Genomic DNA, 18,225 nt, shown 5'->3' on the forward strand with positions numbered 1-18,225 from the left:
AAGGTAAGTCTGTCATTTTGGTGGTAGTTGATCGGCTTACAAAGTACAGTCACTTTATCAGACTGTAACACCCATACTCAGTCGTCACCGTAGCTTAAGTCTTCTTAGACAATGTTTACAAATGACATGGGCTGCCAAACACAATCACTAGTGACAGAGGCTCTGTGTTTATTAATAGGTTTTGGTAGGAGCTATTCAGACTCCAGGGGGTTAGTATACAATTATCAACCGCTTACCATCCACAAACAGATGGTCAAACGAAGGTTGTAAATAGGGGTTTGGAATGCTACTTAAGATGTATGGCTGGAGACTTACCTCATACATGATTTCGGTGGTTATCTTTAGCTGAATTTTGGTATAATACATCTCACCATACTAGCATTAATATGTCACCGTTTGAGGCCCTTTATGGTTATCCACTTCCTATCCATGTTCCCTACTTTCCAAATGATTCCATAGTAGAGGTTGTGGATGCATTCCTTTGATCAAGGGAGGACACCATTCAGCTCCTAAAAAGGCATATGCGACATGCCCAACAACGTATGAAATTGACAGTAGACAAGAAAAGAACAGAGAGGCAATTTTCAGTTGGGGATAGGTTCTATCTAAAACTACAACTATACCGTCAACAAACCATGCACCGAGGCCATCCAAAGTTTCAAGCTAAATACTATGGCCCTTTCCAGATACAAGACAGAGTGGGCGCCATAGCATATCGTCTTCAACTACCGCCTGATGTTGACATCCATAATGTTTTTCCTGTCTCTTAGCTCAAACTTGTGTATGCTCAGATACAGGCTTCGCCAACTCTACCAGGTATGATTCCCATCCGTGATCATACCCTTGAGGTTATTTTGGACAACGAATAGTGAAGCGTCAAAATATTGCAGCTACTCAGGTGCTGGTAAAATGGGAAGGTTTTCGCAGGCTGCCATAACTTGGGAATTTGCAGAAGAAATGAGGCAACACTTTTCTCATTTCTCCCTTAAGGTCAAGGCAATCGAAGAGGGGAATGTTGATATGAACTTGAATCAACCAGGAGGAACAAACATGATATCACTTGTTAACGATCAAGAGGTTGATCAAAATACATAGCTCAGTAAACCAGACGGTGTCGTTCTATAGCTATAAATATTATATTGTCATTTGCATTGCATTTTGGATTTTATATTAATTAGTTTTAATTTGGTTTTAAATAAATTATTGTCACAGAATAGAGAGACAGCTGATATGGTTGTATCCAGCTATGAGTTGTTATGAGCTATTAATTAGTTTTGTGGAAGAATCATTTTAAAAGTGCATGTAACCATTTGGAGACAGAAGAAAAAATAAAAATATTGTTTATTGTCTTCCTTATTGGTTCTCTGTAATCTCTACTTTCTTTCTCTAGAATTTCTTTGGTTCTTGTTGTTCTTGTGTGAATTCATATCAGTGTTTGCCATGTTCTTATTAATTTTGTAATTCATTCAAAAAGACAAGGGCTTCTTGTTATTGGCTGCCCTTTTGTCCCATACTGGTTACATAATTCCAGCAGTTCAGAACAAACAAATAAAGATTTCTAGCTTCATGACAACATGCTCAGTCAAATTCAGTGTTTGGGATTATGCTCGGAAGGAATTTGAGAAATAATAATTATAAGCATAGCTTAAGTACCATATGTTAACATCTAACAATAAATAATTATTCTACAAATTTTGCAGGGGTAGCAAAATAAGAGTCATCATAACAAGCTTCTTGTAAAATACAATTACAGATTCCATTAATAAAAGATAATGAATATCCCTTTCCAAGTCTAATTAGCATCCAGTCCACACAGGTAGGATTTTATTTTTGATAACAAGCTCACACTTGGATTTACAATTATCACAAAACTCTCAAGTCAATAGAATTTTTCCAAAACTTCATTTTTGTAGTACAAAAGATTCAAATATAAATAGGGTTCAGCATAAGAAGCAATGAGGACACCAAATTCATCTAAAATAATTGGCACTTTTGTTCAGTGAAGCTCATAAAGTAAATAAAATCTCAAATTTCTGCACTCAAAACTCTATAACATAAATAAAAGATAAAAAATTGCACCTCCAACTATGTTCCAGTAGCTGCCAAAGAAGAGAGTAAGCCAACGAAAAACATAGTGTCCTTTCCCTAAAACACATTTGCTACAAGAATTCCCTTCTGCATTGCACTGTTCACATGATCAACAATGCCCCTAAAAACTCCAGGAAAGCCACTATTATAACGGCTTGTCTCAGAGTCCAGGGTTCAAGGCACCTGATCTCACCGAAGTCCCCATAGCATTAGCTACATCATTGGTTCCAACATTCCTAGCCATATTAAAACCAACTAATAGTGTAGTATTTGATAAAACTTTGTTCTTCAAGTCTAGCCCTGGACCTAAAGACTTCATAAAAACAAGAGTTAGAGCTGCAGAGGCTATGCATATAGAAACAACAGAGGCAATGCTTGAAGATATGTTAAAGGCTTGAACCATTCCTGGCAAGTAAGCATTTTTTTCTGTTGTTGCATTTCCATGATGATGGTTTTGAACTTGAAGCTCTTCTTTTTATTCTTCACCTCTAGCAAAAGAGGAAATAATTGCAAAAGAGTGTCTGAGTCTGGAGTTCTTAAGGCAAAAACGCGAAAGAGATGATTTTGAAAGTGATAAATTGGGATTGAAATGAAGAGTCTCTCTCTTGAAGAAGTGGGTGTCATTGTTAGCAAAAGAAGAAGGATATTTAGGTAGATAAAAATAAGATTTGGTGTAGAGAAGTACTTCTGGTGAAACAATAGAAAGTGTTTCATCTCAAAACATAACATTGGTGATTAATTCTTATTCAATTGGCATACATCACCAAACATTGGCATGCATCACCAAACATAACATTGGTGATTAATTCTTATTCATTATATTCCGTAGGGATCATCCAGTTAATAGAAATAGCTCTTGTTTGAAGAGGTTCATATATATAATGTTTTGAAATAAATTTAGGATGGAGTAGGGATGTGCATAGTTAGATTTAGTACGGTTTGAGAGCTTTTTTAAACAAAATTGAAAAGAATGGTTTGAAATATTTTCAAATTAAACTAAATCATTTTAAGCTTCAAATCAAACAAAAAATACAGTTTGATCCAGTTTGAAATACAATTTAAACCTATTTAAATCATTCGCTTATATATGTTATTTAATAAAATTAATTGAATTATAATTTTCTAAAACATAATATAAACATGTAAAATAAATATAAAATATATGTACAATATACATATAAAGAAAATAACAAAATAAATATTAAAAAACAAGTTGCATACCTAATTTCTTATTGGAAAATTTTGTCAAATATGTTAATATATATGGATTTTTTTAAAAAATACGTTTTACATTTAGTTTAGTTTGAAAATCACCTAAACTATAATCTAAACTGAAAACTGTTTTTTTTTTTAATTTATCAACCCAATCTAAACCATTTTATAAATTAAGTTATAATTTTAAATGATTTATTTCGATTTTACGGTTTAAACCGAATTATATACACCTCGAGGATGGAGAATCAATTTATTTGAAATAGAAATTTTACCTCAATTGTCAACAATAAGTTCAACAAAACATTTATTACACAACCCCATATGTCTCATTTGGTGGCATATGAGCAATTTTTTCTATTGCATTTGCACTTGTATCATCAAGCCTTTACTAGAAATGGTAATTCAACTCGTGAAACCAAGCTTTGGTATGCTCTTTCCCATTTGAAGAGAGAATTCTCTGATAAAAATTGAGATAAAAATGACTGAAAGTTTTATAGTTGAGATATGATAGGAATGACTAAAAGCCCTTCATTGGAGATGAGTGTGAGGACGGAGATATATTTATCCTCAACCTGTCCCCTCACAACAGGTCCATTTTTCTAGTTTGTTTGTTCCTTTATATATTTTTTGAACTCTTATATATTCTTTGAATCTTTACATATTGAATTATCCTTTAAGAGGGTGTTTTAAAGATTATTATAACAATTTTTCTTTTATCACTACATTAATTTGTCTAATTTATAGATGGTAAAAAATTTCGATAATTTTCTATTATCATAACATGAAGAAAATAAGGATTTCTCATTATCTTCCTATCAGAATAGCGTGAAGATAAGAAAATATTTATCTTACAAAGATAAAAATCAAGATTAAAATATTCGCTCATTTATCTCTAACCTTCACCCATTAATACAACGTCAACATTATTTGATTCCAAACTCCTGGAATTATACGCCAACAGAACTGGAATAGTGATGGATCTGTCTCTAGAAGTTGGCTTCCAAGTTCTGGTCAAAGTCATACTTTGAATTAAAACCTCCGGACAAAGTCAAACTTTCAAGGCATAAAAAATGGTAAAAGTCCTGGGTCTGTCGGCTTAAAAAACGTTTGGCTCGCCACTCTTCGTCGAACAATTAACAGTTAGCTGGTAATGGTGGCGTTGGGGTAATTACAGGTGTGCTTCATTAAATCCCAATGTTGGTTTCAATAAAACTATATATGCGTATTTTTATTATACAATTTATATATACAAATAATATAATATCACATAACTTCATAATTTTGATTTAAAAATAATATGATATTTAATCATATAATAATATTAAAATTATATATATATATATATATATATATATATATATATATATATGTATGAAATTACTCATCGGTCTTTTATTCTCAGCCATACGTTGCTTTAGAACCAAGTCTTATTTCGTGCACGTTATCTTCTTTTGTCACTCCTATTCACACAGCACTTTCCAAATTGCATGGCTTAATCATACCATACCCTACCCATTTCTTATAAATAGGATACATGCGTGCAAGTCAAACCAAAAACCCCATTGATACCGCATACGATCACAACAAATCTTTAAAGGTGAAATGCCATGAACACTTGCAAAAAGAGGCAAAGAAAGTTTTGAAGTCATAAAGAATTATATGCACATGATCAAATTAAATTCAATGTATTCATGTGCAAAAATCCCCTTTCCAAAGGCATCACCTAACATTGGTATGGAAAAAATAAAGAAACTGCTACCCCTCAGTTCTAAAATCTACACAGGTTGACCAATGGAGACGAAATTAAGAGCAAAATGTAGATGACCGCAATTATTTACATCATTAAAACTATGTGCGCCTATAATATATTCTAATTTGAGCACAAATGATGATGTCACATTATCATTAATGCCCAAATTGTTTCTCACTATAAGTGTACACAAAAAGACAAATACGGTAAATTTAACTCTGTTTTCCTCAGAATTTCCTCTTCAAGTTATAGGGTATGTGTGAGAGAAAAAGATCCTACATTAATGGTGGGTTTGGTTGGGTAAAGTTGGTGGAGTCCTCCTAAACACATGCTTTCTGCATCTTTCAAAAATACTATCATATATCATATCAAATTGAACACCTGCTCTTTCCCGATTCACTATAAACAATATGTGATCAGCTTCAACAATCTTGTAGTACCTGCATTCAGTAACACAAGTCTCATTGTAAGCTAACATCACAACACATCCTCAATGCTAAATTCCACAAGCAGAAAGGGTAAAGATTTTCAAATTAGTATAAATTTGAATGCTTATGAGTGTGTGTGTGTACACTGACAAAAATGATGAAGATCCCATTTAGAACATATAACTTATTGGAAAATGTAAATTCAAATGTGAACATGTTTTATCAAATTCCAGCAATTTGTGCATTAAGCGAAGGTGAACTAACCAGATGCCCGGCTGTAAAGGGTGACAGTCTTTATCATTTACTACAAATTGGCTGGGGTGTTCAACCGGGAGACGTGGATGAGTCATTGATATGGTGTTCAGTGCTCCGTCATTTTCCCACCATTCCTCATCCCTGCACATGATTCACGCTTCAATTTATTTTAGTTCCGTAATCTCCAGAAATTGAAAACGTGTTATGCACTCTTTTAAGAAACGGTCAAAATTTTGAACATCTAGAGACTTCTATAAGAATTACCTTGGAAAAAAAATAGTAAAAGATTTCAAAGAGTTGAATTTAGTCACCGTCCAATAAAACTTTACACGATTATATATTTATCTTTGTTTACAGGATATTGAATGTTGTTTAAAAGCATACCTGTAGCCTTTGTAAGGTGGACTAACATCTGGAGGATGACGCCATTGACTCATCTGCAACACTCTGATAAAGAGCAATGGATGGATTCCAAGTATACTAGAAGGAACTGTGACACCCATAATCTTTCTTGTACGCTTGGTAGCGTAACTGAAATAGTATGTGTTGGGAAAGGTACGTAGATGAGAGTTGAGCTGCAATGAACCTTGAATTGTAAGATCAGGGAGAATCCAGTCTCCTGAAGCAAACGGACCAGCATTTCCCATAAGGCAGTCAACAAGACCCCGAATACCCATTTTCTTCCATGTGATATTATAATGATCAAACCCAAAATTGTAATATGCCTTAAGCCAGGGAATATCAAGCCAATCATAAATTATAACTCCTATGCGGCACAGCTGAAGCAGACATATGGGTTTCATGGTTCTCCCATCTTCTGGTCTGTAAAGAATGAAACGACACCACAGCAGCATTAGGAATTAGACATTTTTAGCTGTGGTGAATGACTTAAAATAAATACTATTCAACAATATCTTTTATCATGATCTTCAGAAGTTATCAAAACTCATTAACGAGTAAAGATTGTTGACATATAACCTTACAACTAAATACAGTTTAAATGTAGTCTTCAATCGTGATCCTCAAGCAAAATTTTTCTTTTACTAATTTAACGACATTGTACTTCATTTACAAGTTGCAGGTCTCACACTCAAAATTATTATCCTACGTTCAGAAGGCAGGAAATTCAATGTAATATTCTAAGGAGTTTGAAACAAACTCACTGTATCCCATCAAAGTAGGTTCTCGTCGTCCCATTAAATGCACCAGATAAGGATGTTATGCTCACTACCCAATTCTCTGTAGTATTTTCATACCCTTTGAATGCCTAAAAAAATTATGAACAGATAACTCAATACATCAGCCAAAAGCATTAAAATAAACAATTATTTAATATTGTATTATAACATGAACACATTGAACCAACCTTATCAGCAAGCATTTGCTGCAAAACACGAGCAACCTGGGCACCGGCTGAGTGCCCAACAAAATGAATAGGATGATCCTCATCCCATTCAGGATATTGACCTGCACTCCCATTACAACCAAATCAGGGATGACAAAGTAAAAGGAAAGCATAAATTTGTCTAAAACAATATACGCCAGAAAACAAGCTGAGCCGATCAAAAAAAGAAAAAAATAGACAGAGAGAGAGAATTTGTTAACCTTGCTCGTAAATCCGTCCAAACTGCGAGTGGCCACAAGCCTCACTATGTTCTGCGCCATAATCAACTTGCCCGCCTTTCAAATAATAGAACAACTCACGAGCCCTGAAAAAAAAAAAAAAACGCTTCAGAGAAAAGGGGAACTTACATAAACAGACACAGAATAAAGACATCAATAATAAATGAATCAGAAACGACAAACCTATCGTATATGCTGGTTAAAGACCCCAAATCAGGCACAAGAACTCTCTCATCCTTTTTCTCCGCCCCAGCAAAGTACGATAAACCACCCAATCTCTGTTATCAGAGAATAAAACGCACCGTTTAGTAAATGAAATGAGATGAGTTTGGGCATGTATCATGTTTGAAAGAATGAATAACAACATACCCCTTTGCCAAATCCAAAGATTCCATGGACTAAAACAATAGGAGGCAGAGTATTAGGATCAATTGTTGAGTTTGAATCTTTTGTTTCTTCTTGTTTTAGCTCAAGAACATTGACTTTAGACTTGAAAAACCATTCATTCAAAGCCTGGGAAAGATCACCGGCCACGGCTGAGCTAAAAATATAAAACCCATACAGCAAATGCACAATAGAACTCACAAACAACTCCGTTAATTGCAAAGCAGATATCCACCATCTTATCATCTTCTTAAAATCAACCAGACTAAAAAAACGAAACAAAATACGATTACTATTAAGAAGAAGAAAAAGAGCCTTCTTTGAACCTGAAAACACAAACAAAGAAGGCTCTTATATGAACAAAAATCCGACCTAAAATCTTCTCATAAGAACCCTCCTATGACACTTCTCGTAGAAGAGAAAATAAAAAAGGATTTATTGTTTTTTGCTTTTCTCTGTTGTTGATCTGCTCTTCCGTCAAACTTTGAAAATGGTTTCCCACAAAATTCTAATTTCTACAGCCTTGAAGGTTACTGTTTATTCCATTCCAATTAAAGTTCGGCAGGAAACTGATGACATGTGTCCTTGCGTCTACCGCTCCCAGATTTCATAAAATCTGTCAAGGGACCCACTAAATATAGTTAATAAAATAAAAATATTAAAAAAATAATTGCACTTTTGGATAAATAAAATTTGAACAAAATAAGGTAACTGATGTTTCTAGGCGCTTCTTGGTCTTGACAGGCATTGTGTGCTGGATGTCAGCTGGAACGTTGTCCATCGGGCAAATTCTTATCCAATTAGTTTGTCCTCGCTGTCGTCTCCTATTAAATGCCAATTGATTTGATGCCCCAACAAAATATTAAAATTAAAATTGGCCCGCTGAGGAAATGTCGTCAATTTGTGGCACATGCGCATCCACCGTTGGCTCTACTTAGTAACCTGCGTTTGAAATTTGAGTGCTTTCCCTTCAATGCAACCAAAGCCGTTAACGTCTTCCTACCGACTTTTCACCTTGATTGTCACGTGTTTAACCCTTAAGCTTTCGAGTTTTATTGAAAATGTGATAAGAAATATCCACGTGTCATCTGATAAATAAAGAAAGAAATATAATTTTTATGTTGCATTGTAAATGACGTGTGAATAAATTATGGTTGTACAACCCAACATGATGTAGTATATTTATTAGTAAGCATATAAATTCTATTTTGCCCAAACCACCCAAGATTTGATGTAATTTAAATTGTCATTTGTCTAATTTTTAAAAACTTAAAATCTTATTCATGAGTTAAATTCTATTAAAATTTTCAATAATATTAAAAATTTCCCCTAGATTAATAACTTCATCCTTATTTAAAATTTTTCAATTTTAAAAAATCACATCTCTCCCCCTCAAAACCTAGAGTTTTTTATCTTCACTTTTTCGACTACTATCTCTAGTGCTCGTGACCTCCCATTTCCACTATAAACCATCGTTGTCTCTATCTCACCTCTTCAGCCACGATACTCGTTGACAATGACGATTTTCATCTAAATTCGATGAAGTGGTTGGAGATCTGGAAAGTGGTCTAGGTTGTCCATACGACACAATTAACCTAAAACAATCATGTTGATGTGACTTCCTAAGTGATAGAGGCTTGAACAGAGAGAGGCAGTTGGAGACAAAGGGAGGTGATGGCCGAAAGAAGGGTAGTTGACTAAAACTTCATGGGGAGGGGAGAAATTAACGTTTCAAAAAGTTTTGGGGGTAGTTGAAAAAATATAAACTTGAAAACTATGAATCCTTAGAGTTACAAGAGAAAATCATTTTTTAAAACTAAAAAATATGAAGTTAGAGTAAAATTATTAGTTTTCAAAATTAAGATGAAAAAATAAGATAAGATTCTAATTTTTTTTACTAAATGATGTTTTTATTTTTTTATTTAATAACAAATTTTAAACGGATAAATATTTAAGTTTTTAAATTTTACAAATAAAAGTTTAAAAATATAGTAAACCTTAGATAAAAATAACTTTTTGGCCTTCTATTTTTATCAAATTAAAATAAATAAATAAATAAAAGGAAATGCACATGGTTTATAGAGATGCGGCTACTTAATTTAGGAAAAAGAAATATGATAATGGACAAATTCCTAACGCCACGAACTTTAATTTCTAGACCGCCTCGCCTAACCGTTTGCGTTTACAATTTTCTTTGTAAATATTAATTGTTTTATTAAGAGACCCCCCAAAAAAAAAAAAAAAAAAAAGAGGGAAATGACATTATTGTGATGTACGTAAAGTCAAAAAACAGTGAGGCAATTTTAACCGTTGCAGAAGCTTTATTAAAAGAAAGACGACCTAAGCGACAAGCTCTCTACAGTTTGCTTTTTGTGCCACATTTTTCTCAACCATAGATGTCTTCAATGCCTACCTTTATCTGGCATATCTTCTGTCCAATTTTAGCCAGGATTTTGTGTGACAAGTTCTTTTACATTATAGATTACTATTTAAGGTTAAAAGCTATTATAAATATATGTTTTAATTTTTTACGGGGATACCAGATAACCTTACTCTGATTTAATAGTTATAAGATTGATCACTAGATCTAAGATTTATCTTATTCGATATAATTGATTTGATCCTGAAAGTGATGATTCGACTTTGGTGGGATTCTTAGTTACCACAAAAAAAAAGACTTTGTTTTCCTTTCCATATAAAAAACTAAATATTTTTACTACTCTTTATGCATTTCAGTAAATATTAAGCCCTATAATAACACTAAAATTAGATTCATTTTCAACATTTTTATAAATAGATTAATATTTAATCATTAAATATATTAGAATTTGTTCAACTATGAATCTAGTATTAATTTACTACAATATAATAATAATAATAATTATACATCAAGTCAAATATTGGTCCAACTTCTATAATTTAAAAACAATTATTTCTAAAAAAAAAAATTGTTTTATAATTTTAGTTTAATTTGATTCAATTCTCAATTTGAATAAGCATGATGGAGATAAATAGCAATAGTGTAGTTAATATACTGAAGTAATTAAATTTTTAAAAAAAATTATGAATTTTTTGAAGCAAAAATTGAAATATATAAGGTTTTATAAATATAAAAATTATTTTAAAATTTTCTAAATGGGTATATTGAAAATAATTTTTAACCCCATCTATTTTATGAGTATTTCCACTTTTAACTATATATTTTTAATTTTTAACATTTATGTTATATAAACCTTATCCCTATTTTTTCATAACCCTAAATTTTCACAATCATTAAAATCTTTTAATGTGTCCTTGTGATACGCCCCATCTCAACTCTTTTTCCGGCCTAAAATCAAGTAAATTCAAACAAATTTTATTTTATTTAAAAATTAAACTTTTTTTCCTTTATCTCTTATACTTTCCCAATCTTTTTAATTTTATCTTCTTTCTTAATCCTTTTAATTTTTTTGAAATTTATCTTAATAAACCAAACTTCTAAATTTATCCCATTAAAAATGTTTACTATATTTGAATGTCCCCATCCATTTAGAAAATAACCTTTTACCTATATATTTTTACTATTCATGCATAATTATCAATATTTATTTTATATGTATTTTTTTTTTTTAAATCTCTGTTTAACACATCCATTAGATATATAAGAAATTATGCATATTAATATCGTATGTGTTTTTTTTTTTAAATTATAAATTTTTCAAATGTTGAAATCATTAAAAAAATAAAAACAATAAAATATGATAAAATAAACTTTAAAGTAGCCTTTATAATTAGCACTATAAATGAGTCAAACTGTTTACGAACAACTTATAACTAGGATTGAGTTAGGCTTGCTAGCAAAGTTTGGGTTCGAATTTAATGTTGGCTAATTTGGAGAGTTCTCGAATTAAAATTCCATTAAAGTGAAATATCAATAAACTTTTAAAAATTTCAAATATTATACTTATATTTTTAAAATTTTATTTCCTAACTTTGAATTTAAGGTGATATTTGGATAATATATAACTATGAGGTTTAAATTAATTTTTTGAAAATTAATGGGTTAAAAAAATATAATTTTTAAGAGTCAAACTTGGATCAACCATTTGGTCTTTAGCTCGACTTTGAATCGAAATCTTATTGACTAGACGACCTTGAGTTGAAATCTTATTTTCTAGGCAAATTCAAGCTTAAACTTTGTATATAAATAATCAAACTGAACTCAGATGAAATATTATTTATCTCTACTTGATTGCACCCTCATTTTAAATCGTATTTTTTTTCTAGTACATGTTTCTAAATCATGAGCTTTTAAGAAATAAAAAAGTTAAAAAAAAAAAAAAAAGGAAATCAAGAAGTTGAAAAAGATTACAAAAGTTGAAAGAAATTTTAAAAAAAAAGTAAATTTCAAAAATATTATTTATTTGTTTATTTTAATTGATTTTGGGCTCAAAAATAAAGATGTGTATGGTATAGTTTGATGCGATTAAAGAGTTTTTTCAAATTAAATTGAAAAAACGATTTAAAATTTTTTTAAATCAAACTAAACTCTTTTAGGCTTCAAATTAAATCAAACCAAATTAAAAAGATACGGTTTGATTTAGTTTGAATTACGATTTAAATCTATAAAATCATTTACTTCTAAATATATATTATTTAATAAAATTAAATGAATCTTAGTTTTATAGAATATAATATAAATATGAAAAATAAATATGAAAAAAATAAGTTGTATATCCAATTAGTTATATATATATATATATATATAGAGAGAGAGAGAGAGAGAGAGAGAGAGAGAGAGAGAGAGAGAGAGAGAGAGAGAGAGGTTTGATTTAAAAATTACAACCTAAGCTAAACAATTTTACAAATCAAACTATAATTTTTAGTACGATTTGATAGTTCGAACCAAATTATGTCACCTGAATACTGAACAAATGAACATACCCTAAGGTTTTGACTTCTTTTAACTCTGTAGATCAAAGTAGATTGAAACTAGTTTTAAAATGGTGACACTGCAACAATATGGATGAACCAAAAACGTAGCAAAGAGGTCCAACAAGTACTTGGAAGAAGCGTTTTATAACATACTCTTTAAAGATGACAGCTTCGAGGTTAGTGTTTGACAGCAATTGAATATGTTTCTCAAGAGTTCCAAAAGTGTCTACAAATGGGAAGTTGGTGACACTATCAAGAAGCTTCACGATCATAAGCTCTATTACCCTGCCCTCAAGGTTTCATTTCTCTATTTTGTGTTCAAAAATAGTATGTAGGAAAAACCACTATTATATAACCCAATTGCAGAATTATAAAACTTGATTATTTTGCCCAATTTCAATTCAAACATAGTAGGTCATAAAATATTATAATTTGAAGATAAGGGACATAGACAAATCTGTTTTATGCCATTTTGTTGCAAAAAATTATTGCAAAAGGCTTGATTATCAATCCTTTGAGCAGGTCCTTGACGAAATCTCTAACTATCAAATATTTTATTTTCATATATTTTGATTTACTACTAATTTTGTTATTTTTAGAAAAGAATACAACTACATTATTATTACAATAAATCATCAAAAGGCCTAGAGATGAGATCAATTACCTGAAGCTCAACAATAAAATTCTTCTTTCAACCACATTGCTTGTATGGTTGCTTCATAGCAAACAACAAATTCTACATACATGGTTCAAGATATTATCAAAGTTTATTTTACACTTTTTCATGATGTGGCCCCACTAATGATCATGAAAATGAATCCCAAAGTAGACTTATAATCATCCACACAATCACCAAAGTCTGAATTAAAATACCTTATTACTTGAAGATTCTCAACCCTTCTATATACTAGCTTGAAATATTTTGTTTCATTGAATATTTCATGACTTTCTAAGCTACAATCTAGTGATCAGTACCTAAATTAGAAAGATAATGACCAAACACATTCACAATAAATGCAATGTTTGACATAATATAGACTTGAGCATACATTAAGCGCTCAATTGCACTAGCATAAGGAACATGAGACACAAATGCACTCTTAACATCAGTTTGAGGACATTGTTTAATACTAAATTTATCTCCTTTCATCACAAGTATCTCACCACTCTTACAATTGTGCATATTAAACCTTTTAAGGACCTGATTAATGTAAGTTTTTTTGTGATAATTTCAATAATCTATGATACTTGTCACTATGAATCTAAATACCGAGTAGAAAATATGCTTCTCCATGGTCTTTCATATCAAAGGCCTTAGACAAAAATTGCTTCGACTCATTAAACAAATTACCATCATTGCTAACCAACAAAATATCATCAACATAAAAAACTAGGAAGATGAATCTCCTCCCACTAATCTTGATATATACACACTAATCAATTTTTTTTTTAACAAACCTATATAAAGTTATTACCTAATCAAATTCCAAATATTACTGCCCATATGCCTATTTCAATTCATATATAGATTCTTTAGCTTGTATACCATATGCCTTTTTTCTTCAACTTTAAAACCTTCCGACTACTTCATATAGATTTCTTCATAAATACTTTCATTCAAATAAATTGTTTTCACATTCATTTGGTGAAGCTCTAAATTAGAATGAGTCATTAAAGTCATAATAATTATGAATGAATCTTTAATGAACACGGGAAAAAAAGTCTCATGAAGGTCTATACTTTCTTTTTGAGTAAAACCCTCAACAACCAATCTAGCTTTAGATTTATCAATCCTACCTTTAGAGTCTTTACTAGTCTTAAAAACCCATTTACAATCAATAGTTCTAACCTCATCAAGTAGCTTTACTAGATCTTATAAACCATTGTCACTCATATACTACATTTCTTCCTTCATAGTGGGCAAGAAATGACTTTTTTAAAATTCAAAGGATCTACAATCTGACTAATATCATAATCAAACTCAGTAAGATAGACATAATTAATCATCAAAATAGTTGGTCATCTTTATCTAGATGATTTTCTAATTGGAATTACAATTGCAAAACCACTATTATATAACCCAATTGCAAATTTATAAAACAATATTACTTGGCCCAATTTCAATTCAAACTCAATAGACTATAAAACACTGTAATTCGAAGAGAAGAGATATAGACAAACTTATTTGCATCATTTTGTTGCAAAAAATTGTTGCAGAAAGGCTTGATTATCAGTCCTTTGAGCAGGTCTTTCTTCCTAGTTTCTCTGTTACGAGACGCAAAAGGGGTGCCAAGAATAATTATGTAACTGGAGAAGAGGACCTAACTTCTTTTTTTAATTTAAAACTAAAATATATAAATTTGACTCTCCCATTAAAAACCTAACAACCTATATTAGTCCAAACTTATAATCCAAATTTGATAATCATAATATGAAATATATCAGCCTATTTATGCATAATCACATTAGACCCATAAAATAAATTCTTTTTAAAGTATACATTCATCCGATTTTATTAAATGATCAAAAAAAATGTAATCAATGTATGTACATATTATTCCAACATAACACTCTTCATTACTTGAGCAAATGTCAATAATTGCAGTCTCTGTTTCTAAAATTCAGTGGAAAGTGCTATTATTTAATGCATCAGTAGTTTTAGAGAGTCTCTGTATTCATTTGTAAATTGTAACTGAACTAGCAGCTTTTTGATTTACAAAACTTGGGATTCTTTCTAGAGTTGTTTAATGTATCAGAAGAAAGTTGAATTAGGTTTTTCAGAAGATTTTGAATCAGCAAAAGATACCAATGGACTAATACCCACGTCATCGATTACAAGGAGGGAATTCTAATAGAAGTGGTCTCAGGTTGTTAGATCGTACTGCTGATCCCATATTGTCTGTAGAATGCCGGCTACAGATCTTATTTTGTTGATATGTGTGTTATTGTGCAAAATAATCCACAGGACTTCTATTTTCACTCGGAAATTTGGTCGGTTTTTATAAAGCAGCTCTTAGTATGTGATAAAGCTTGGAGTGACAACTTTTAGACTTTGTATAGAAACAAAGCATTTAGAATAATACTGATATTGATGTTCATCTGGCAACCTCCTATATCCTTTATTTTTGACTAGCAATTAAAAAAATATTATCTTTTGTGAAACAGAAGCGTTGCCTCATTCCATGTTTGAGAACACGCTCATTTAGTTTTTCTGGCATCGTTGCTGCTTGTCTTAGAATTAATATCAACAATATACTTTAACCTGTCCTTATTGTTTGGGGAGTTGAGATGCCTGCATTTGCTTGAATCATTTCGTTTTGCGTCTGCTGGTTTTTTAATTTATTTTTTGAGTTTTTTTTTGGTAAGTAATTTATATTTTTGAGTTGCACATTGCTAAATTTTTTGATTCAGAGCTCTCAGAAACCATGGCATAAGGGGGCATGAACAAGACAGTCAGTGATGAAGCTATGCACCTTGATCTAGTTGCAAAAACTCGAGGCATTGATGCTGCAGAGAATTACTTTGTTGATCTTCCTGAAACATCAAAGAACCATCTAACTTATGGTGCTCGTCTCAACTGTTACTGCAAGGAATTGATGACTGAAAAAGCAGAAGTTCTCATGGAAAAGATGAAGGAACTCAACATCTGTTTAACTTCCATGCCCTGTAACAGTCTCATGACCTTTTACACGGAAATTGGCCAACCAGAAAAGATACCGGCCATTATATAAGAAATGAAAGCCAATGGAATAGAGCTAGATTGTTATACGCACAATGTCTGGATGAGGGCTCGGGCTGCTGCGAATGATATTTCTGGGGCTGAAAGAGTCATTGATGAGATGAAGAAGGATGGCTGAGTTGCTGCAGATTGGACAACATACAGTAACTTAGCAGCAATTTACGTTGATGATGGATATTTTGAGGAGGGGGAAAAGCTGCTTAAGGAATTGGAGAAGAAAAATGCTTGTCAAGAGCTTTCTGGTATTCAGCTTTAATTACGGTTTATGTCGGATGGGCAGCTTGCTTGAAGTTTATTGAATATGGTGTTCTCTGAGATCGGCATTTCCTAAAACTGCAAACATATCCTACCTAAATATGATACAGGTGTTAGTCAAACTGAAAGATTTACCAGGTGCAGAGAAATGTTTGAGGGAATGGGAATCTGGCTGCCTAACTTATATTTGAGTTGCAAATCTTCTCATTGGTGCTTATGCTGAGGAGGGTCTGTTTGAAAAGGCTGAAGAACTCAAGGAGAGGGCTTGCAGGAGAGGAGCAAAGCCTAATGCAAAAACTTGGGAGATCTTTTCAAAATATTATTTAAAGAATGGAGACATAAAATTAACAGTTGATTGTTTGGCCAAAGCAATAGATACTGGTAGAGGAAATGGTGACAGGTGGGTCCCATCATCTGAGACTATTAGGACTTTGATGGGGCATTTTGAAGAAGAAACGGATGTTGACAGTGCAGAACGATTTGAGGAGATTTTGAAGAAGGCTGGGGGTGGAGGTATTGGAATCATTGATAAGAACTTATGCAGCTGTTGGGAGGGCAAGTCCTATGATGCTCGACGTCTGAAGATGGAGAATCTGGAGGTTAATGAAGCAAGTAAGAAGTCGCTTGAGAAGATTTGTGAGGAGTAACCTAATCTTGGGATTCCAATTCCACGGGAGCCATTTTGAGTGATTTCTATCATGTTTTGGATATAAAATGGTCTTCATATGTTTTTCATACTGATGACATAGGTCAATCCAGGCTCTCCATTCTGATTTGGATATTCATATTAAAGATACATTGTCTAAGTCAATATAGGTGTTAAGAGGACTCTGCCAAGCCTCTTCCGCTTCTGCTTCTCTTCTTAAATCCGATCCAAATGATTTATTCACTACCATACCATACCAATGAATGAATGATAGTTTTGTTTCTAGAGCCTGTTTTAACGCAGAGATCTCTTAGCATACACAATAAATGAATAAATGTGACTTGCACAGAAGTTGATTAGATGGTTTAAAATCTTCATATGCTGTTGAACCATATGACTGAAAGTGAAGGTCCTGCTCCACACTTTTTAATATACTTATCCTCCTGCGAATAGTATCCTCAGAGTGTCATTGCCACCATTATTATCATATTCCCTCAGGGCCACCAAATTGTGAACTCATGAAACAGACAGCTTTCTGATACGTTGTCACCCGGGTTGGGGAAGTTATTGAAACAATTCTTCCTATATGTTCAGGTTTGTGCGGAAATCAGGTAGAGGATTACCTCCACTGCTGGTGTTGAACCACCACGGTTTCAACTCATGCTCATCAAGACTTGAAGCTCTGAGCTGTCCAATCTCCTAAAGAATTTTGTTATTTTAGTTAGAAGTATGTCAGTTTCCAAGTTACCATGCTGATCAATCACAATTAGAGGCATTAGAGGGTCGTGCCAAGCCGTCTTCAATCCTTACCCACTGGGCAGTGCTGAGTTAAGGCCTGTACAGTCGCGGCCCTTTCATGCCAGACAGGCCTCCTAAAATATGTAGGCCCGTGGCATGACTCTATATATATAGAGTGTGATGTGTTGTG

General features: G+C 32.3%; 1 protein-coding gene and 1 pseudogene across 2 annotated transcripts; one reads left to right on the forward strand and one right to left on the reverse strand.

Moving 5' to 3' along the window:
- Window positions 1-4,969: 4,969 nt before the first annotated feature.
- LOC123217417 (lipase) lies at window positions 4,970-8,258 on the reverse strand. 2 transcript variants are annotated; one of them, XM_044638448.1, is made up of 8 exons: window positions 7,729-8,250; window positions 7,543-7,637; window positions 7,342-7,445; window positions 7,103-7,203; window positions 6,900-7,003; window positions 6,121-6,558; window positions 5,746-5,877; window positions 4,970-5,493 (listed from the first exon to the last, which is right to left on the reverse strand). In XM_044638448.1, exons 1-8 carry the CDS (start codon window positions 7,987-7,989, stop codon window positions 5,334-5,336), a joined length of 1,395 nt encoding a protein of 464 aa, XP_044494383.1. In that variant the 5' UTR covers window positions 7,990-8,250; the 3' UTR covers window positions 4,970-5,333. The 2 variants fall into 2 exon arrangements, with proteins under 2 accessions (XP_044494383.1, XP_044494384.1); XM_044638449.1 differs by lacking the exon at window positions 4,970-5,493 and having other exon boundaries at window positions 5,862-5,893; window positions 7,729-8,258.
- Window positions 8,259-12,725: 4,467 nt separating this feature from the next.
- On the forward strand, window positions 12,726-17,298 carry LOC123215542 (annotated as a pseudogene).
- Window positions 17,299-18,225: the final 927 nt, after the last annotated feature.

This window comes from Mangifera indica, chromosome 5 (genome assembly GCF_011075055.1).
Source record: "Mangifera indica cultivar Alphonso chromosome 5, CATAS_Mindica_2.1, whole genome shotgun sequence".
Taxonomy (NCBI): Eukaryota; Viridiplantae; Streptophyta; class Magnoliopsida; order Sapindales; family Anacardiaceae; genus Mangifera; species Mangifera indica.

Coding starts and splice junctions, on each gene's coding strand:
- LOC123217417 (XM_044638448.1), bottom strand. CDS start 7,989: ATGATAAGATGGTGGATATCTGCTTTGCAATTAACGGAGTTGTTTGTG. Junction 7,204..7,341: donor TGGACGGATTTACGAGCAAG/GTTAACAAATTC, acceptor ATGGGAGTGCAG/GTCAATATCCTGAATGGGAT. Junction 5,878..6,120: donor CCACCTTACAAAGGCTACAG/GTATGCTTTTAA, acceptor AATCATGTGCAG/GGATGAGGAATGGTGGGAAA.